At 49.0% G+C, this 22,238-nt stretch overlaps 1 protein-coding gene across 11 annotated transcripts in view; it reads right to left on the bottom strand.

Moving 5' to 3' along the window:
- The window catches only part of TENM4 (teneurin transmembrane protein 4), a 2,472,585-nt gene that overhangs the window by 576,293 nt on the left and 1,874,054 nt on the right, over positions 1-22,238 (bottom strand). For 9 of the 11 annotated variants that reach the window (XM_069639906.1, XM_069639908.1, XM_069639907.1 and 6 more), the window contains exon 9: positions 693-905. The exons of the other annotated variants lie outside the window; for them this stretch is intronic. In XM_069639906.1, the coding sequence (XP_069496007.1) occupies positions 693-905 (213 nt within the window). The remainder of the gene's footprint in view (positions 1-692; positions 906-22,238) is intronic. 11 annotated transcript variants of the gene reach the window in all.

The raw sequence follows: 22,238 nt of genomic DNA, 5'->3' as shown, positions 1-22,238 counted from the left end.
ACATAGGTAGAGCAGACACTCCTATCCCACTAGCTTCATACACCCCGAGCAGTGCACAGAGGCAGAGCAGACACTCCTATTCCACTAGCAGATTACAGAGGTATTGCAGACAGGCACACGTCCCCATCGCTACGGATGGAGAGCACGCTGCCACACACCACCACCTGCAGTGCATATGTGCAGAGGGGGGGGCACCCTACTGAATGCACCCCTGCCCCCCCGGCCCCTCAGTACATAGAGACAGACCTACCTGCCACACCGAGCCGGAACATTCTTACATGCCAGAGCCCCAAAAGTAGAGCAGCGGCGCTGACTGGGACTCACCGGCACTCGCAGGGCACATGCCAGCAGGTCAAGTAGGCAGAACCCCGCAGCAGTCTACAAGGGTTGGAAAGGCTGGTGGCACCACCCCGTCAGTGCAGAGCAGGGGAACACACAGCGTAGGGGTGCATTCTCAGAAGCCCGCTGCCAGGCAGACACATCCCTGGCACTGCACGGGGCATACACGCATGATCCGGAGCAGCACACCAAGGTAGAACAGACAGACACACATCCCCAGCAGCTCAGAGATGCCTAGCAGCCCGACCCACCTCCAGCAGTGCACAGAGCGGGCAGCATGCCTCCCAAGCAGTGCACGCAGCATGCACGCGTCCAGCGCAGAGTAGAGAGAAGCCAAGGCAGAGAGCACTCACCGCCGGCGGGCGCACTCGCTTCTCCGGAGCCGCCTCGGGACAGGAATGGTTCGGGGCCCAGCTCTTCCTCGGAGTCCGAGGCCCGGGCCGCGCCGTTGCCTAGCAGCGCCCTCTGGCCGCCATTGGCTCCCGCCGGGGCCGGGGGCGGGGAGGGGGACCGCTCGGCCAGGGTGGAGGAGGCAGAGGAGGCGGAGGAGCCGGGCAGGGGAGGACCTGAGGGGAAGAACACAAAACACAGGACACGAGACGTAAAAATGTGCAGGGGAGCCACACGCGGGGGCTGGGGAGTGGGACACAGGAGGAGGGGGCCGGGGGGTTATAAATAATGGTGCACTGCACATACACGCCCCGGAGCCCAGTGGACGCCGACCCCTCTGAACCCCCGAGGTTACCCCAGGCACAGAGCAGCAGCCCACCGGGACCCGCCACTGAGGGTCCGCACGCTAGAGTCATGCTGCAGCCGTCCACATACCTGGTGGGAGCAGGGCGAGGAGCATCGCAAGACACCGAGGGGTCTCTCTCTGCGGCCCCACAGCCGCCCACCGGCCCCGCCCCCACTCTTTCTGTCCTCTCTGTCTCCCCTCCCCCAGAGCCCCTCTCTCCGTGCACTCCTGCGGCCTATTGATCTCCATCCATCTCTCCCAATCGCCCTGTCCCGGCTGTCATTGCCATGCCTGACACACACTTTCGGGGTGCCTGGGCCCCGATGCATTCTGGGCGCGTGCACTTGAAAAACTCCCAACCGATGTATCCATGCCTGCACCCTGATCCGCGGAGTCCTCCATTCATTCGCCCACCAAGCACTCATGCATCCATGCAAGCACTCATGCATCCATTCAAGCACTCATGCACCCATTCAAGCACTCATGCATCCATGCAAGCACTCATGCATCCATGCAAGCACTCATGCATCCACCCAAGCACTCATGCTTCCATTCAAGCACTCGTGCATCCACGCAAGCACTCATTCATCCATCCAAGCACTCATCCGTCCAAGCACTCATGCACCCGTGCAAGTATTCATGCATCCACCCAAGCATTCATGCATCCTCCCAAGCAATCATGCATCCATCCAAGCACTCATGCACCCGTGCAAGTATTCATGCATCCACCCAAGCATTCATTCATCCACCCAAGCAATCATGCATCCATCCAAGCACTCATGCATCCATCCAAGCACTCATGCATCCATGCAAGCGCTCATGCATCCACCCAAGCGCTCATGCATCCACGCAAGCACTCATGCATCCACCCAAGCATTCATGCATCCACCCAAGCACTCATGCATCCGCGCAAGCACTCATGCATCCACCCCAGCACTCGCCCTTTCATCCAAGCACTCACCCTGCTATCTGCTCATCCACAAGCTGGCATCCATCATTTACCAGTCGGTTGGCAAATTGACCTACTTGTGCACCGGCTTGCCCCATCCTTTCGTTTCCAGAATCTTTCAATCCATCCATTAATCCATGCACAGATCGTTCCGCACACGCATGTATCTACCCTATTTAACCATCAATAAAACCCTTGTATTTAATCTTCAAACTATTCGATCCATCCAATCTAGCCCCCCCCCATTTAATCCTTAATTCAATCACGTATTCACTTTCTCCCAACCAATCATATTTGCCCGTTTACCCGCCTAGCAGTTCGAGAATCAATGTATCCGGCCATCGCACCCATCTGTGTATCTTCTCGTTCTGGTTGCACCCACGACCCCCTAAACTAAAAACAACCGAGTTTGCTCCCAAAAGGCCACTGCCGCGAATCTAGCCGTGGCAGCCGGCTGACTTGCTAACACGGGGGTCCCCTTGCACGTGTCTGCAAGCAGAGCCATGCGGGAGGAGGGGGGGGGGCGTGTGCAGTGCACCATCAACATACAGAAAAACAGACAGACAGGTAACAGCTTCCCATACAGTTCAAGGGTGATGTTAACATCCCACTGTTCCCACATGGTTACAAGGCAGCACAATACACGGTTAACAAAGACCCGGCCATTACTAATGTAAAGTGCGTCATTGTTAGCCCCTGCATCCCTATGCATACATTTTTGAGATTTTGAAATGTGGATGTGGTGTTAGTGGTTGCATGTTAGGGGAGTGAGTGGAAGGGGGGGGCAGGAGACAGCTCATTCTCACAGCAGTTCTTAAGTGTGTGGTTTCAGATGCGAAGGAGAGAGTTAACTGCTTGTAACATTGAAGCTGCACTAGAAGAGCGTCATTAGAAGTAAAAAAGCTACATGCCCCTGCACAAGTACGTCTGCCCCTCCCCCACAGTCTCTGCAGTCTACCCCGCTCTCCCAACATGTAAAGGGATCGACCCCCCCAACATGTTTGTCTAGGTGCACCCCTTCCCACATCCTCGATATGACTTAATTTAGTGCAAACGATGGGCATTGCAAGATATGCCTTTATACATTGTCTTTGTGTATGAAGAACTTTTGCATTTTGTTTGATTAATGCAGCTGATGCCTTTCAAAAACAATCAGTGTGTGTGTGTCTCTCCTTGGCCGACCCCCCCCCCCTCCCCCCCAGTTCCACTCCAGAGTTCCTCAGTCAGTGCTCCTCAGGGGCGCCGACCCTATCTTCTTGTTAATTTTACAAACACAGGACCGGATACATGTTGGATTTTCAGGATGCAGCTCATTAATATTCATGAGATAAATTTACATACAATGACTCTAAATGTATTTACCTTTTCTCTCATGAATATTAATGAGGGATATCCTGAAAACCCGTCAGGAATCCAGCCTTGAATCCTGGAGTTAGACAAGTGGACCGTGAGTTCTACGTGTTCTCATTCTTTGGCCGTTTCTGCCTCTATAAAGCCCTGGTTGGGTGTGACCCCCCAACCCCGCCCCTTAATGCCTCTTTATATTAAGGGCTAGGGCTCTGACCAGCTCCAGAACCCTGAAGGATGCCACTGTAACGTTGATAGTGCAGAAATGGTTCATCGGGTCACCTGTTACTTACAGCGCCATGAACACCCCACTGTGGCAGTAAGCACTATATCAGACGATTGATTAAAATGTGCCTTCTGCCAGTTCCTGGGAGAGTCAAATATTGAGGGCGCCGAGCATGCAGGTGCCCGGGTCAGAAGCTCCCGTGTTTGGCCAGGGCCCTGCAGGTGCCCGGGGTCACAAGCTCCAGTGTTTGCCTGGGGCCCTGCAGGGGCGGTGGGTCACAGTGCCGCAATAGGTGAGGTGACAGAGGCTATCAGGGAATGAGGGATGTGCCTTCTCACCTGGAACAGCAAACACTGACTGTGGGCTGCCTGCCCTGCTGCTCATAAATCACACCCTGACAGGGGAGGGGGCAGGTGGCAGCCCCCGGGGAGTGACTAATGACAGAGGCCACACGTCTGCAGTGCACTGCAGACCTCTTAGATATGCCACACGGGGAGGGGCACGCGGCGCGTCATGACGGAGGCAAGGTAGGGTGCAATCAAGAGGTCAAAGGTCATGGTCCTCTTTCCTTGAATGCATTGTACTATGGTCTTCAGGTGTGGGGAGGTGGCCACTGACTTCGCTTTGACTTGTTTTGTTTTTTGTAAATAAAGCATTACAAATAAAAAGGATTATGCAGCGAGCTATTCATGCTAATGACACAATGCAAACCAAAATACAATATTGGGAGGATGAGATCAGTGGTCCGCAAAAGCCGAATCCACTCTTGGTTTTCAGGATATCCGCACAAAGTGCTTTGGAATATAGTCAATATAGATGTGAGTCCTTTACAGTCGATTGGTGGTTATCCTGAAACCCCGGTGTGGTTGGGGCTTGTTCAGACCAGACCAGACATGAAGAGCTCTATAGTCGGCAGTGGAGACATGAGTTCCATACATGCCAACATCATCCATTCCATTTGAGAGATGCTAGTCCAGTCCTGGTTTTAGCTTTGTGTTTTAGGACTATTAGTCTAGGATTTTCCCGTTTTAAACCCAGGCCTACAAATCCTAGAATTCAAAGTTAAAACTAAGAATTCAATAGCGTCTCCTGCATGGAATGGATAATGCTGGCACACAGGTCCATGCACCGGCCCTGAGCAAAGCGCCAACAAAGTGTTTGATTCTCAGCACCCAGAGCTCTCAAGTTAGCTCTGTCCACGCGCACGAATGCCACCCAGGGCTCGTTCTTTCCCTTTGAATTATGGGACTTGCAGTTTTTGCTTTCCCATGTAAAATTTAGGAAATCTACAAGTCCCAGAATTCCAAGCAAAAACAGTACTGGATGGCCCACTAGATGTGCAGAGAACGAGGGAGAACTGAGCCTGCACGTCACAAAAGTCACACATAAAGGGGTCCATCCCGCCAGTGCACTCTAACCTTAAGGACATTATAATGTTCTTCAATTTAGTACAACACAAGGTTACTAAATGTTTACACATTCACAAGGACCAACCAAGAAGCCGGCCACTTTCATTGCTAGTTAGAACCCTCGTGTGCCCACTTGCTTTACCGTGAGACTGTGGGGTGCGCTGTGTTCTCCACGTGGGTGCGTGAGTGGTCTTGGCTATACTCTAGGAGCATGGCAGATGCTGGTCTTGCGGGTGCTCAGGGAGCCTATGTTTAGATGTGAACTTTGTGGTGGGCCTTTATGTGCCGACGGCTCTGTGGTCAGCACCTATAGGCACGGTGCTGGGTCATTTGCTGGTGGCTGTGCAGTGAATCTTTGTGTACCCCTGGGCTCTGTTGTTGTTTGGCATTTTGTGTGTCTGCGAGTGTAAAGGGGGGTGGTTTACCCGTGGCTGTGTGGCAAGCCTGCATGCACTGGTTTAGTGCACAGTGTGCCCTTTATCCCATGCACAGTGCTTTGAAGGTCTTTGTTTACCTATGGGTCAAATGGTAGGTCACGGCTTTCTTATGGGCCATGCGACAGGCCTTTGTGTATGTGTGGGCCTTTTGATTGGTCTTGGTTTACCTTGGAGCCACACAGCATTGTATTTGTTTGCCCATGCGTCACACTGTGGTTATTTGATCACTGGTTGGTTGTGTGGTGGGTCTTGGTTTACCTATGGGGACTGAGCTGAGGCTTTTGCTTTCCTCTGGACCACGAGGTAAGAATGTTGATGTGCCATGAGCTATGTCGTAAGCCTGGTAGGTGCATCATGGTCAAGGTCAGGGTTGTCCAACTCCGGGCCTTGAGGTCCGGAATCCTGACAGGTTTTCAGGATATCCCGCATTAATATTAATGAGCAAAAATGGGCATACATTTAGAACCATTCTATGCAAATGTACCTCATGAATATTAATGAGGGGTATCCTGAAAACCTGGCATGGATCCGGCCCTCGAGGCCTGGAGTTGGACAACCCTGGTCTAGGTAATGTGCCCAGACAACTATCACAGAAATCAAAGGCTGTGAGTGGGTGGCGAAGTGTGGCGTGTAAGCCTGTAAACCTGTAATGGACCCCAGTTATATAGTCTGGTTACCCGGAAGGTGGAGAAGGATATCACTGTGAGCCGCCTGTACCATGAAGGTGCTAATTCACGGGGCTGATGGTCATACCATTTGTCACAGCACTCAGCCTAATTGAGACGTGTCTGCACAGCACAAGCCATACATAGGCCTTTGGAAAGCTGCAGCATTCAGGCACGGGGTGTCTTGCGTGAGCAGAGGGCGACTGTTCAGTTCCCTAAATGCTTGCCTGTAAATACGGCTTGGCTCCTGAAGCACGGTCCACGCTTGAAACGGAGCACAGGAAACATGACAGTTAGGTTCCTATCAGTGATGGACTGAGGGAGCTCTGCTAGTGCCCTGGTTCTGGAGGATTTTTTGTAGACTGCTGGGGCTCTGAGCCTGCTCAGTCCCAGCCCACTTAAACCCCTGGGTACGAGGTGGCCAGACCCGTGCATTGATTCCAGTCTTGCATTGGGAGAAGTGGGCATGTATTGTGGTCCATCCCATAGAGATTGCAGTAGTGTCTTGGTTTGAGGCTTAGTAGTAGTAGTTTGTCATTTATGTATAGTACCTTTATCCCATTAGTATGGCCTCAAGGTACTTGTGGTGGAAATGCCCTCGCGGGATAAAAGTCCAGGCTATGGGAACATTGTCAGAATGATTAGAATACATATGTGCATTTGGCCGCATTAGGAAGTTAGGTGGGCTGGCTGAGCGCCAGTAAGCTACCCACGAAGGTCAGGCATGTGGATGGGTGCTGAGGTGGCCAAGAGAGTGCGCAAGTACAAGAGACTCATTATGTGTCCAGCTAGACTGAATTTTTGTTGCAGGTCGTCTCTGCATCCTAATGGCAGAGGTGCTGTGCTTTGTGTTTTAGCCTGGTGTATGGAGGCAAAACATTATGTGCCCAGCAAAACCAAACTTTGTTGCAGGCTGCATTGCTGATGCATGTGGGTGGGTAGCCCTGCCTGCGGCAGATGTCCACCGAAGTGGTGCGTGAATGTGACTAATCAACTTCCGGGGCACCAGTGGTCCTGGGATGAATATCGGTTTCTAAACCATCAATCCGCCCCACAACTCTAGTACACCAGAAGGGATCTGAACAGATTGGAAACCCAAGTAAATTATAAACCTCCTTGTCCAATTTTGGTAACATGGACGGAACAGCAGGCTTATTTCCGTAAGGTCGTGGATCGTTGGTTAGTTGCAACACAGCGAAAATACAGTTATTACCCAATGATAAAAGGGACTGTCCAGACAAGGTTCTATACAAATATCTACTTTATTATTATTCAACAGACAGTTCTAGCACACTACAAAATACAACACACCTTGTAAGGGAATGCACAGGACAGACAGTTTCAAGAAGGAAAAAGGGATGCACTCTGGATACTGACAGGAGGGTAGTTGGTCAAGAAATTAATCACAATAGTTCAAGGATACTTTGTTTCAACACAAAGGGAGCAATGAGTCATACAATGTCGCTAGGGGCCTTCAGAGAAGGACCAGGGGGGCAGAATCACAATGTACCTTGTGCTTGTAGAAGTTATTAGTGCTCGGCAGGGTCAAGTTGGTTTCATGGTGCTTCGCAGCTCCTGCAATAGAGTTCAAGATGGGAGACAGCTGCGGGTATCAGGCAGCGAGGCTGGACGGACGGTTACAGACTGGCCTACACAGCAGCAGGTGGTCTAGAATCATCTCAGTGCTGGTTGGCGGGTCTGAAGCACGGCTTGAGGCGTCTCAGATGACGTTAGCGACTGCAGCGTGACAGCAGTCTGAGGTCAAGTCGGTTGCTGCTCGAGGGGCTCGACTGGCTCGAAAATGCCCTTTAAGGCTGACGCTGGTTGATGCTTGTCGATGCACTCCTCCTAGCTTCTTCACTGGGCTTGTGTCGTCCTTTAAGGTGGACGACCCAAAGCTGAGGAGAGTGTTGCAGGCAACGGCTTTGTCCTTGGTTTGGTTCAGAGACGCTCTAGCACTTCCCACGGTTCCATGTGATAAAATTACGGCAAAAATTGCTGTGGTAACAAAATATCCTGGCAAAAATGCTGTGGTTTTTGCGCCGCGATCCATGTAAAACATGCAGGGGACACCCCCGCAGCCCCTGGACTCATTATACCATTTAAGAGGAGCGGGGGACACCCCCGCTACCCCTGCTCCCCTTAAATGGTATAATGGGGCACACCTTTACCGGGTCAAACCACAGCATTTTTGCAGCAATATTTTTTACCGCGATATTGTTGCCACAATTTTATTACCTGATACCCTTTCCACCTAGGAAGCCTGCTTGCAGAGCCTAGCAGGGCATACTGTGTGCTAGCTGGGTACCGTTTCTGGAGCTGCTGGAGGGTCCTCTGGATTCAGTGTAACCCTCTATTCCTTGGGAGATGTTTAGGGGAGGGATCTTGCTTCCCTCTTTGGAAATCCTGGCCTTCCTTCACTGGCGGAAGCTGTAAGGCAGACTGTACCTTCAGCCAGCGTCCAATGCTGAGTTCTTCTTGTTACTCCTTGCAAAGTCTTCAAATGATCTGTCCAAAAGAGGGGCTTAACCCTATTTTAAAGCCAAATGGGCCACAGTTATTGGTGTAGGCTAAGCCTACCTTAATGAACTAATCCTGTGTCACCACCAACAATCTCATGTATGCACGAGGTCATAACCAGATTGCTTTGCAATAGAAAACATAAAGGGGTGAAAACAGGTAATACTAATTCCCACCCATCTTCCTGTCTGTTGTGGATCAAAGGTTCTCTCTGGTTACTTGAGCTCTCTGTGGTTCCTGATTAAAGCGGCAGGTTTCCCTTGAAGCTGTGGTGAGACCAGAGTTTTGCTATCCGCCAAACCACATACTCATACCTTCTGAATGCCCCCCCCCGCGGAGATGACTAATGTAAACACATAGTCCCAGACATGACAGGTCACTGCCCTTGATACTGAGAGGTGGGAGATGGCTTCAGGTTGATACAGTGCATATCAAAGGTTGTTGGGGGTTTCCTGTCTCCTTTGTTTTAACCTCTGCAGCCAGGCCACATGTTGACCTGTTTGAAGTATACTCTATTAGTATGTTAATTATGTTAATTGCTGCCACCATCTGCAGAGGGTAAACAAATGGACAGAGCAGATCCATGGAGTCTTTTACAGTTAATTAGGCTGGCCATGGCAGGAGGAAGGTTCTCAGCCCAACCCCCTTCTAAGATGCATTGTGTACTTCACCTGTCAGAACCCAAACAAATATGACAGAGAGGACTGCACGTGTAGGCTGTGTCCAGCCAGAGTGCACAGGTCTATGTGTTTGTCATGTGGTGAGCATAGGACTATGTGTGAGGATTAGCAGCACACATTTTCCAGGTGTTGATCTACCATCAATTTCAAATACAATTTCAAAAAAGCCCAGGGGGACGCACACCCCCCATGCGGATGGTCGAATTCCTCACAGTGCATGTCACAGGGAGCAGGGAGAGAAAGAAGAGATAGAAAGAGGGCAAGGGAGTGAATGATAAAAGTGAGAGACTGTGTTTAGGAGCCAGAGAGTACGAGAAAAGAGGGCGAATGCGGCTGGGGAAAAGAGATAAAGAGAACAATTAGAGAAATAAAGTGTGACGTGGGCAGTTGGGATAGGGAACAAAAGGGACAAGATTAAGATAGTTGAGGAGAAACGGAGAGAGGGGAAAGCAGAAGAGCAAGATATTTGGAGAAAAGCGGAATAGACGACAATGAGGTGGGGAGATTGTGAAAGAGTGAACATATAAAACATTTAAAAACAAATAAGAGAGCGAGAGAGAGCGCTCGGGAGAGAGAGAGAAGCAGTGGTGGGGGAGGTGACAGAGTCTTAAAGGTGTCAGGAGAGAGACCAGGCCTCGGGGGACCTGCGTTAATTGGCTCAGACGGACAGCATACATAACACACCTCGGCGGGTTCGGTCTGTCTGGAAGAACCTGTCACAGATGTGAATAGGGACTTTGCTATTTAAATTTATGAGCGACCTTTAACAATAGGTGACCACAATATTGTGCGTTCCAGAGGAAGGGCACGTCCAGCGCCAGGCCGTGATTTAAGACGCAGAGTCTGAAACCCATACGCGCCCTTTTTATATTTCCTGGAGCGTCATCTGAGCATTTGATTATGTTTTCCAACGCACAGCTGCAGAGTCGTAAAATGAAGTGACAGGGGCACCTGAAATCAATTATCAGGCTGCCAAAAAATCCGCTGGTATTAGCGCGGCTTGACCCGCCATTTGAACCATTGTGAATGACTAGTCGGGCGGCGCTGGAGGACGCGCAGGGCCGGGCGCCATTACATAGGCCGTGGCACTCGAGGACGCGCAGGGCCGGGCGCCATTACCCAGGCCGTGGCACTCGCGGACGCACAGGGCCGGGAGCCATTACACAGGCCGCGGCGCCCGAGGACGCACAGGGCCGGGCGCCATTACACAGGCCGCGGCGCTCGAGGACGCACACGGCCGGGCGCCATTACACAGGCCGCGGCGCTCGAGGACGCACACGGCCGGGCCCATTACACAGGCCGCGGCGCTCGAGGACGCACAGGGCCGGGCTCTATTACACAGGCCGCGGCACTCGAGGACGCGCAGGGCCGGGCGCCATTACACAGGCCTCACCGCCTTCACACCACAGCGGCCTGTCCTTCGGCCATCGACGTTTACAAAACCACCCCGGCCCCAGGAAAAGACATCAATGCTGTCCTTCGGCCTCGAGTTTACATGTGTGCAACGATGGGGCAACAATTCTGGGTTAAGATGTATTTAAATATGGTCGATGAAACAGAACATCACATTACAAGGGGTCAGTACACCATGCAATCCCACAGCACTTCTGAAAGAAATCCAGCATTCATACATACTAACTAAAGGCATTCTAATACTTTAATACGTGTGGAGAAAAAAAACAATGTATTCCCTTATAATTTCCCTTTCCTGTAGGGAAAACCCAATTGCACATTTCTTTAACTCAGGGTTGTCCGACTCCAGGCCTCGAGGTCCGGAAACCTGACAGGTTTTCAGGATATCCCTCATTGATATTCATGAGCAAAAAAGTTCATACATTTAGAATCATTGCATGCAAATTTAACCATGAATATTATTAATGAGGGGTATCCTGAAAATCCGACATGGATTCAGCCCTTGAGGCCTGGAGTTGGACAGCCCTGCTTTAACTGATGATGTGATTCTAAACATTTCTGGAGGTGACATCTATTGGCAAAGAGCAGTATTGCCACTCATATTTGTAAATTCATTTCACAAGGTAGGTCAGTTAGGCCGAACCTTGGCTACCCCTGGCACTGCCACGACCAGTTGAAAACTGAAAGCTTTATTGTGAACCCCCAGTACCCTAAAGACTGGTGGAGATTCCAGTTCACCAACGACTAATGGCTTTTGACTGGATCCAGTTTATAACACATTGCACTGTGGACAGCCAGCGAACTGCTATGTTGAAAGCGGCTTAATAGTGTCTAATGGTGCATGTGGGTACTTTTATAGAACCACAGGAATATCACTTTTTTTCCAACGGGCCCAGTTCATGGAAATATGCACAGAAATCCTGCAAGGGCCACGCACCGAGAAGGACACTATGCGAGCCTGCGTGCAGCAAGAAAAATGCGCGCCCCGCATATTCATGGAATTTATAGCACAAAGTAACTATTCAGAAGTCGTGCCCGGAACGCCCACACACAAAGAAGAAACAGCTACCTTTGCACGCTCCCCTTCAAATAGTGCGTGGAGTTCCCTGTAAGCAGGCCCCTGACTTGGAGACCCTGCGCAGGGTCCCCCGTAACTGTATCCGGCACTCTGACAACATGTGCATGAAAACTCATAACTCAGCAATAACTCGGGAAATCTGTGTGCGAACCCCAGTAAAACGTTCCTACACCCTGCTACACTGCTTACGCGCACCTGTACGTTACATGGGAATCCAGATTGAGTACACGGACCCAACATGCAACCCCACCTCCATGCTGCAAATCCTACACACAAGTGTACTTACGCCTGCCTTCGGGTTTGCGAATCATATGAAGGACTTGAATGGCCATTTTCCAGCCGAGACGTTGCACGATCAAATCCTTGAATAGGTCTCTGCTGTGCAATTTTGGGCATGCAAGAGACTGCATGCAGGCCGTCCCTTGGAAAGCCCACTTTTTAGCAAGTATTTCCCCATTTTTGGTGTTCCGCTCCCTTCGCAGCCCTCTGCACAAGCCACCCCATGCTCTGCTTGGAGTCTCGCGCAAGGACCTCGATGGCTCGCACAGATGTACCGAGCCAGTGCGAACTCCACGCAAAGTCCAGGAAAAGTACCGCACATTCGATTCCATGAATTGACAGAGGAGGATTTGCGCGCAGTTGCGTGTGCAAGTACCCTGTTTTCCACACAGATAATTCCATGAATCGGGCCCGATGTTCAAAAGCCTATATGTGGCAACTGGACCCGGTAGGAGAACTGAAATTGCATCCGGTGAAACCCACTGTGTGTGCCCCCAACAGCTCCTCATCACTGTGGTTCCTGAATTTTAGAAACAACTGTGTGGAAGATTCCCAAGACCAGCGAGTACAGAGCTGTAACTCATCAGCCAACCCTCATCCACCTCAAATCACAAACGCCTCGAGTCAGCTTCATTCACTTGTCAAACCTAGCTGCATAAACGCTACGCCACCTGAAAGCTTAGATGGGTGGGTGCTCTGCTCTTTGGTGCAGTCCTTGTCTCGCCCCCACAGCTTCATGATCATAAACCACTACTTCACTGAAAGACATGCCACCTACAGACTGAAGACACGATAAGGGGTTGCTGAAACTAAAACAGTCCTTATGCAATCCTCACTTGCTTTCCCAACTGCACTGTGGATAATGTGGATTGGGCGGATGCAGGGATGTCATTTCACCAAAATGCCAGGGGTAGCAGAAGTGACATCACCCGCCCCTTGAACCCTGATGACTTCACATGAAGTGATGTCATTTGACCCCGCCCCGAAGTGATATTGCGGGTAGCGATGGAACACGACATTTCACCCATTGACAAAACAGGAAGTGGCATCACATAGCATTGTACACTACCAAAAATATAGTTACAATATCACTCTGTGATGTACATTTCATACAAGAATGGATCGCCATATGTATCATTAAAATCAGTGTGTAGGCCCATATTACCAAATTACTGTGAATGCAAGCAGACGCCCATAACCAAATGGTAATGATGTGTTATTATATAGCACTTACGCTTAAGCACTTTATATAGAAAAAATATACACCCAATATCACCCAACCTGTGTTGGTATTAATTTTTCGACCTCAGACGGATGAAAGGCTGAGTGAGGCGTTTGAGAACAGACTAAATCAGTGACTCACCCCCTGAAATGTGCCTGAAATAAACCTTTAATGAGTCTAGCAATTATTGTATAGAATTCTAGAAAGACACATTATTTGGTATTCCTATTTTCTTATTTAGGGTCAGTGCTGAAAGTGTTATACATGTGGCACTCCTGTTCTTATTTTTCTTCGTTTTTTTTAAGGGGCCTCAACAAGAAAGCCAGCCAACCCAGAAGTAAAGAGCCACAGGCCAGGAGCTTGCATTACAAAAAAAAAATGAAATAGTATTTTAAAAAAAGTTTTTTTAGAGATCGCAAGGGAGACCACAGAGGTCGCAAGGGAGACCTCAGAGGTCACAGTTGGACCTCTGGCGACTCCTAAATGACGTCCCTGGCCGGATGGTAAGGGAGAACAACATGGCATTTCTGATGGTGGTCTGGTTGGCATTGTTGATGGTGATGTGGATCGAGTTGTGTTGGTGGTATAGATGTTTTTGGTGGTGTGGATGTCATTGGTAGTGTGGATGGCATTGCAGATGTGGATGGAGTCTGTGATGTGGTGGTAATTGGTGCCAGTGACTTAGTAATTTTTTTTAGGAGATGACTTATACAATTTCAAGCCTAAGTATATGAACGTCGTTCCATGTTTTTGGAAGTTAAAGTAATTCCATCTTTATACATTTTCTCTCCCTGAAATAAATAGAAGTCAATTGTTAGGTAAGAAGACAGGTAGAATTCCTCTGAATTCTTTTGTGAAAGCCTGGGAACAAAACATAAGGCAAAATAGCATTGCTCTTGTTAATTGCTAAGCTGACCTCATTAATTGGAAGGAGAAACCCCGGGTGACGTTTAAAGAAAATAAAAGGACTATCCGCAATGAGAATACTTCTGCGGCCCCACAAGTAGGCATACGTAGGCATATTTTAAACACTGTGCGCTGTGACTTCCCTGCAACCTAATTTGTGGAAGTGGCATGGCATTTTCTGTGTTAAACATTTCCAAAAAGTGCTTACATTCTTAAATGAAGCACACATGTGTGCTGGGGATCTGAACGGCATGGGTGTGAAAGGTGGTGTTGGTGGCTTGGATGCCATTGGTTTTGGTAATGTGGATTTATCGGTGTTGCAGATGTGGCAGGACCGAGGATGTGGCTGGTGTTGGGGATTGTGGTGGACCAAAAGAACATGGTGCAGGACAAGCGGTTTATCTACAAAGGAAAAGGAAGTACCGACCGTGGAACGATACACGGAAAAGGAGTCAGATAGGTGTCTGGGTCCTCTATCTAAAGGGGATTCCTTGGGGTCACTACTCAGAATAATGTCTCAGAGATGTAGTGTCTGGCCTGCTTCTTTATGCGATTCGCAGTCACATGGGTATAGCCCCCAGCTCGCTATTTGTAATCTAACCAGGAGGGCAGTGTCTGGTTCACTTCTTCCTACCCCAAGGAATATGGTGCCTACTCTAGCCTAACCGACAGGATAATCAAGCCCAGTGCACTCTCCATAGATATAGTGCCCAGCTCACTGTTCAGACACAGAGCCCAAGTCCCTCTCGTGGGATTGTTAACGGCACAGCCCCTATAAACTTCCCAAACAATGCAAAGATAACTGCCCTTTACAGACAGTTGTGGGTATATTTAGCATTAAGCCTTGGCCTTAGGAGAGCCGAGGACTGGAATAGAGGGACAGGTGGAGAGGAGTAGAGGGAACAGATGAGTGTCGGAAAGTGGCTGGAGGAAGAGATGGAGCCGAGTGGACACTAGGCAAAGAGACAGAGTCCAAAGAATGCAAATAACAGAATTCTGGTTTGAAGGAGAACAAGGAGAGAATAGAGGTGGAGGTCACAAGAACTTTGGCCGTGTAAAGACATCTGTGGTGAGGCATTGAGGGGTGTTGGGAAGTGGAAGAGCATAAGAAGGTGGTGACAGAGATGAGAGGGTGGCATGGAGGTGGCCAGGAGCCCAGTAGCAGAATGAAAGGGAAGGACCAGTGGCGGCCGCTTTCATAGGGCGGAGGGGCGCCGCCCCCCAACTGTCCTTCCCACCGTCCCCCCCACCGAGGTATAAGTATTTTAAGTTCCACTACTTCTGTACGCAAATTCAGAAGTTCTTCGTGTGTGTATTTGCCATCAGCAGCGCTGCAGCGAGCTGCGTGACAAAACCGCAATAAATAAATAAAATACAACCTTACTGTGAGCTCAGTGACTGCCTTATCAGGGCCGGCAGCCACAGCGGGGCGCGTCCCATTTTACGCTGATTTTCTTATAGTAAAGTGTTGGAGCTCGTAGCTCCACGCACTTTACGTAAAAGCCATTTAACCTAGGAGGCTGGCGGGGCGCTTGAGTGCTGGCCCCGCCAACAACAATATATACGCAAACAGCGCAATTGATCTGCTCTGTCTCAGGCCATAGATACAGAAATGTCATTGGCTGTTTTCCAGCCAATGACATTTGAGTGGGGGTGGGGTGAAGGCACAGGCGCAGGGTGCGTGCGCCACCTTTGGATCATCGTCACGTGTACAACTTTGCTCGACTCCAGTCGTGACTCCTCGTGTAGCTGATCAGCCCAGTGCCGAAGAAGTTCGCAACAATCATCCGCCAGTCCGCGGCGCCGGCCAGTAAGTAAGTAAACAACTGTAAATGTATGTCGGCCGTGTCACCGCAATCTGGCCTTCACATTCCCCCAGTCTCCGAGTCCAGCCGGTCCGGACCGTGCGCCATGGCATTGGCTACTAGGCCCTGCTGCTTCGGATGCAGCAGGGCCTAGTAGCCATGGCGTGCATCCGCATCGGCGTTCGGTGGCTTTCCTTTCTGCTTGCCAAGCACGAGAGGAGCCCAGCCAAGAGTCGATGGCCGGCTGGCCCTGGGCTTGGCTGGCTCTGGTCACGGTCGGAGTCGGACCTTGACTCACAGTCTGTGAGTCAAGGTCCCACTCCGTCAGTGACCAGCGTCACAGACAGTGCTCCATATTAGGGATTGCTGCAGTCTGATCACAGCATATACATATTTAGAGTAAGCGAACATAGTGGGAGCTCGGTCGGTGGGGGCACAGCACACGAACGGGCATTCTGGTATAGCTGTAGGGCGGGGGTCGGCGCATCGCTGTTGTCTGTCCCTGCACTCCTGTGTGGGGGCAGGGGAGCAAGTTTAAAAGGCATCCGGTCCGGAGGGTTGATAACGCGGAGGAAGGAGTGTGAAGCCTGTTGGGGGTGGGGTGGGGGGGTGCAAAGGGAAAAGGGTGCCAGGCAGGGTTCTTTACGACCCTCATTATGTGCCAGCCGCAGTCATAGCTCTCAACCATTTGTGTCACAAAGGCGGGTGAAAACACCCGATTTTATTTTTGGAGCGGTGAGAGGCCCATTGAAAAGAATGGGCGTACTGGAGGCTTGGCGGGTGAGTTAGCTGTTTACAAGGCGGGTGACACCCACCAAAAGCGTGTGAGTTGGGAGCTATGGCCGCAGTGCTGGTGCCAGAGCTACGGATGGGGGGGGTGCGAGGGGAGGCATCTCTGTTATATGGGTGGCACAGCTTGCAGTGCTGGTGATGGGGCCTAGCAGTAGCAGTATTGTGCACGTGCCCACAGTCATCATGCATTAGTAGGGTCTGGGTGGGCAGTGATCACACATGGTCCTGCAGGTATGTTTACCACACACCTTCCGTGAGCGCTTTATCCCATGAATCTTTGAACACTATCTAAGCACATTCAAACAGAATCCCAGCTTTTGCCATTCAAGCACCTCATCGGATGAATGAAGGAGGAGGTTAATGTAAGGACTGGGCATGGAACTATAAAGCGCTCGTATTATAACAGATAATAAACGTGTTACTATTCCTGCACGCACAGAATATATACATCCCATGCGAGTGGCATCATTTTGTACCCTAAGGCTAAGGGTTAATGTTTCACCCTTTTTGAAACACTTTGTGAAAACTTTCTGAAACCCTTGTTGTGTATAGGCGAGTTATAAATGCCTTATCATATCAGGTAAATTAACTGTCAGGACAAGTCGGAGTCACTCCGACTCCGAGTCCTAGCACTGCCTGGGGAATGTAGGGCCTAGCCGTGGTGGACTGTGAACACTGGCAGGCTGAGGCCGAGTAGGGTAGGCACCGCCTGCAGCCGCTTCGGCGCTCGGCTGTGGCTTTCTCTCTAGTGCTTGCCAAGCCCGAGAGGAGCCCAGCCGAGAGTCGATGGCCTGGCCCTGGGCTGGCTTAGGTGTGGCAACTCCACTCCTTGCTGTGCAGGCCCTAGGGCACGATGCCCCGGATTTGTTGATTGTTTTCTATGCCATTGCATGCAGAAATGACCAGGCAATTAGTGGCACCTACCTCTAGCCGCTTTCTCCCTCTACCATTAACCCTTCCTGTTTAAAGACTGTTCTCGGTATATGCATTATCTTATTGTAACCAACCGTGTTAAAATGTCATCCCCACCCTCTCTGAAACCCCCTCCTTGAAATGTGGCACACTGTACCAGGTCAAATAATATAATGAAATAAACGGTTTGCAGCAGGTGGGGAGGTAGCGTTTCAGCAGAGGGAGCTCAGGGACGTCCCTTTCTGCTCCAAAGGATGTAGAATGCACTTGCCGCCAGTGTGTGAAGGGTTAGAAATGCAGAAAGTGTGAGGTTGCCTCAGCATGGAATGTGACAGGAGGGATTTAACACTGAGGTCTGGTGCATAGCGCCTCCATATGAGTTGGCAACGTATACTGGCCTTTTTAAAATGTATGCTAGGGGCTGGTATGCAATCTTAGGGTTTGGTAAGTAATCTTATAGAGTACATGATTAAGAGGGAGTTAAGGAAACTCGCCGCATCTTAAAACGAATTTTAAAAAGTTAACCTGGATGTCTAGAGCTGTTCAGAAAGGGTGGAAACTGAAGAAGCGGCCCTTAATGAAGACGAACGGAAAGGGGCAGAGACTAGAAGGAGGATAGCTCAGTGGCAATGCATATGTCTTGGAAGCAAGACAAGGCATAGCAACACAGGGTTGAATCTCAGTCTTGTGCGTCTCCGGTATTAAATGCATTCCAAAAGAAGAATTATGATAGGTGCTAAGTGTGCAGTGGAAGGGGAAACTGGCATATCTGCTGAAGCAGTACCCACACTGAAAAGGATAAGAGGAAGATGAACACATGTGAATGCCAGTAACAGCATGACAAACATATGTTTCCATCATTACTGGCTATATAATGAATTTCTTTATGCATTCACCATAGTACCAGCTATTCTCAATACAAGCTGCTGTAAAATACACCATCACACTTGCACACGTAAGAATAGTGTGCCACCATTAATATGTAAAACCTAATGCTTTTTTTCCATATTTCGGTGTTTTTATTTTACAGTAAATTGCACATTTTGTAGGCCATTTTTCCAAAGATTTTCCGGGGGGAGAACCCCCCCCGCACCCTTTTTGGGGGGTGTGGGCTCACGCATGGGAAATTTACGCCCCACCAGCTTTCAAACTCACCAGCCACCACTGGGAAGGACACAACTATTCCAAATGTTTTTCACATTCTAAGCAAAACAGAGGTTAAGGGCTTTGTTTCTAAAGTGTTTTGCAATCAGAGCATCCAAATGGCGCAGAGGGGTGTGGTGAAGCCTTTATATAGGCCATCACTATGCAGCGATGGGAAGGGGAGCATTTGGGAACAATTCCAAGCAGAAAGAGAGTGGAACCGGGAAGGATGCTGAGACTGATTCCAACAGAAGAGAGGAAGGAGGCATCCAGGAAGAGTGATCCTGAAACCACTCGGGAGAGGCCCATTCCAGACTGGGACAGAAGCGGGTTGAACACAGTGCCGAGGAGCTGAAGCACAGGTGCCCTAAGGAGCTGGAAGACGTGTTGCTACACACAGTGAGAAGGCATTTGTAAAGGAGCAAGTGGATGCATTCTTCCTAGTCAACACCCCTTCTCCCCCACCCTATTGGAGTAACAGACGAGGAGTTACAAATGGGAACCCATGTGCCAGTTTATGCGACAAATCCATACCACGTCGATTATATGAGAAACGATATGCACTCAGGCAGCCATTCAGAAGATACCCTCACGTTGAAACAATGTAAGAAACTTACCACAAGGGATGTTCCTTAGTGAGTTGTCAAAAAGCCACCATTAATAAAATGATGCGCTACATAAATGTACTGTAGAGGAGTAGCCAAGTACCCCCACCTCAGCAACTTCGCCCATATTGCCTATATGTTGGGAGCCAGAGTGTGAGACATGTGCGGTACCAGTAAAAATACTGATACCAAAGAGAATCCTGGAAGCAAGGGTCCCATTGAGGAAACCATACCTGCATACGAGACGATATGATGGCCATTTGAATGAAATCCCAGAAGAAGCAGAACAAATGAATGGGCAGGATGAATGGTGACGTCATGAAGAATCGAGCTGATGTGCAGAGAAGAGATGCACAGACAATTGAATGAGGGTAATCTATAAGGCATCAAGAAAGAATCAAGGGTAAGTGACCTCTTGGGATCAAGGTGAAGAAGCTTATGCCATGGAAGGATGAAGATATCAAGTTTTACACGTGTACAGATGCAGAGAAACGCAAGCAGTCAAAGTATTCTTGAGGCTAGCTAAGTAGTGAATAAGTTGCGTCATGCGCCAACATATACATATATGTATGCATAAAGAATAAAGGACGGATGTTTCCACTACGTGTTATAGCAGAACTGGACTGGAAAAAGGAAGGCCTCATTTTCAGTGTGTCGCAGTAAAGAAAACAAACGAATTAAAAGTGAATCTCAGCAAGGCGAGGTTGGATGAGCCATGAAGCCAAGCCAAGAAAGTCATGGTCTTATCAGGCTGGAGTGAGTAGGCATTGGATAAAAATCATGTGAAAGAACAAAACTCCTGTTTAGAAGGCATGAACCAAACAAGGAAGTCATCACAGGTCCATTAGAAAATAGCCTTTTAATCCACAAGAAGCTCAAAATAATGCTCCACAGTCACATGGACAGATGAAGTTGAACGGACGAGATGGTCCCACCTACGCATGAGGGCAGAGCATGCCTTCACTCCCCTGAATTCTCCAGATCAAAGAACACTTCCAAGGACAAATTCAAAGTTTTAATTGTCAGCAGACCACTGAGGTGATGATAGATGGATATGTTACTTGGTGGGAAGCTCTGTTTTAAATGAGCTCACCAGCACCTGGAAGTCCAATCTGTGCGCTGCTAGACATAGGTGGGAAAAGTACTGGTGAAGGTTAGAGTTCCAGCCAATTGTAGGGCACCATGTAATTAGGGGTCCTATAGTTGAGTGGCCAATGGGACGCTGTGTATTTAGTGACGTTCATAGTGCCCATTTTGAAGGGAGGGCTTAGTTGCCCCACCTGTTGTTAAGAAACCTATCACTTTCACTCATCGTCCCATACTGGTATAGAGTGTATACTTTGATAGTTCCTTAGACCCAATCACTTTCTTCGATAGGTTTTAGAAGTTTGCCACGTAGGATGACGTTAGTAATACGCAGGTTCAACGTCACCTATGATGATATTTTGCTATATATGATCACTTTTTTAAAATGCATTGAGAGATTTGCTTTGCGATGTCGGATGATGTCCGTTGTACTCCCTGTTTTAGATAATTGATAATAAAACAGTCATCCTTTTTGCCAACTATCTGAGTCGTTTGGATTATTGATGTATGAATAAACTCTGTATCCCCATCCATCTCAAGGGTATTGCTACTCATCTTAAAGGGCTGGAGATCACCCAGTTAGTACGTTTAACAAAGTCTTATAACAGCAAAAAAGATATATGACCCTATGCTGAAATGATATGAAAATACTTAGAATGATGATGTAACTGAAGCAGTAATAGAACCATATACTTCATGATGCAGTAGTTGCAAATACAAAGATGAATGAAGTGACCCCCCGGTTAATAACTGTGTATAGCTGAAACTCAAGGTAGAAATAATACATAGAAGCTTGATTATGAGAGGTATATATTCAATGTTTAGGACAAACATCAGACCAAGATGGACGACAGGTCATGTAAATCAACCCAGTTACCTCAAAACGCGAGCCCAGAGTTTTAATATGGAAAGACGATGAAGAAGCTGTTTTCCTTGCGAAACAGGGGAGTACATTGGCTTTTAAGGATGCTATTTCGAGAGATGACGAAAAACCATGAAGGGAGTTCATGAGCAGACCATGCGCAAGGACATATTTTCTAAAGATTAGGAGGAACACAAACATTTACTGATGCCAAATATTGGGTGATTAAAGGACACAAAAGTCAATATGGAATGGAGTGAGCAAGTCTCTAAAGGACACACAAAGTTGACTCAAATAAGGATAGAAATACTGTTGATATGGACAAATTCAAGGGCTTACAACACATGATGAAGAGCTTGCAAACAAGGGCTATTGATTAGGCCTGAAGCTAAGATAGTGGTGTACCTACACTCCCTCGGATGTCCCGAGATTGTACAGACTGGCAAGGCCAACCTTCAAATAGAAGACACTGGCATGAGGCCTACCGATGAAGGAGGATGGCCTAACTGGGAAACAAAGAAAGAACTGACGTATCTCCAACCACCTGGGTTTCATTTCTAAGTACGTACTGCTAGCAAGCCGAATGTCCAGGTTGGATTTGGGTTGCCAATCAATTAGAATAGCCTGCCATGCACGTTTACATACAATGTATCAAAGTATTATTGAGCTGCTACATTTTCTGCTATGGCGAGTGCCTTAGACCACATGTTTAGAAACAGCTGAGGGTGTGTCTCGCAGAAAAGAGACCACCAATGAGAGACTAACTTGCACATTTTCTATAGGTACAGATGATCCCCTAATCCAATCCCACCCCTCGATAGGTTTTT

The sequence above is a fragment of the Ambystoma mexicanum genome, chromosome 7q, assembly GCF_040938575.1.
Source record: "Ambystoma mexicanum isolate Mex_15411 chromosome 7q, UKY_AmexF1_1, whole genome shotgun sequence".
Classification (NCBI taxonomy): Eukaryota; Metazoa; Chordata; class Amphibia; order Caudata; family Ambystomatidae; genus Ambystoma; species Ambystoma mexicanum.
Note: the sequence above shows the minus strand (reverse complement) of the source record. Positions and strands in the feature narration are given on the sequence as shown.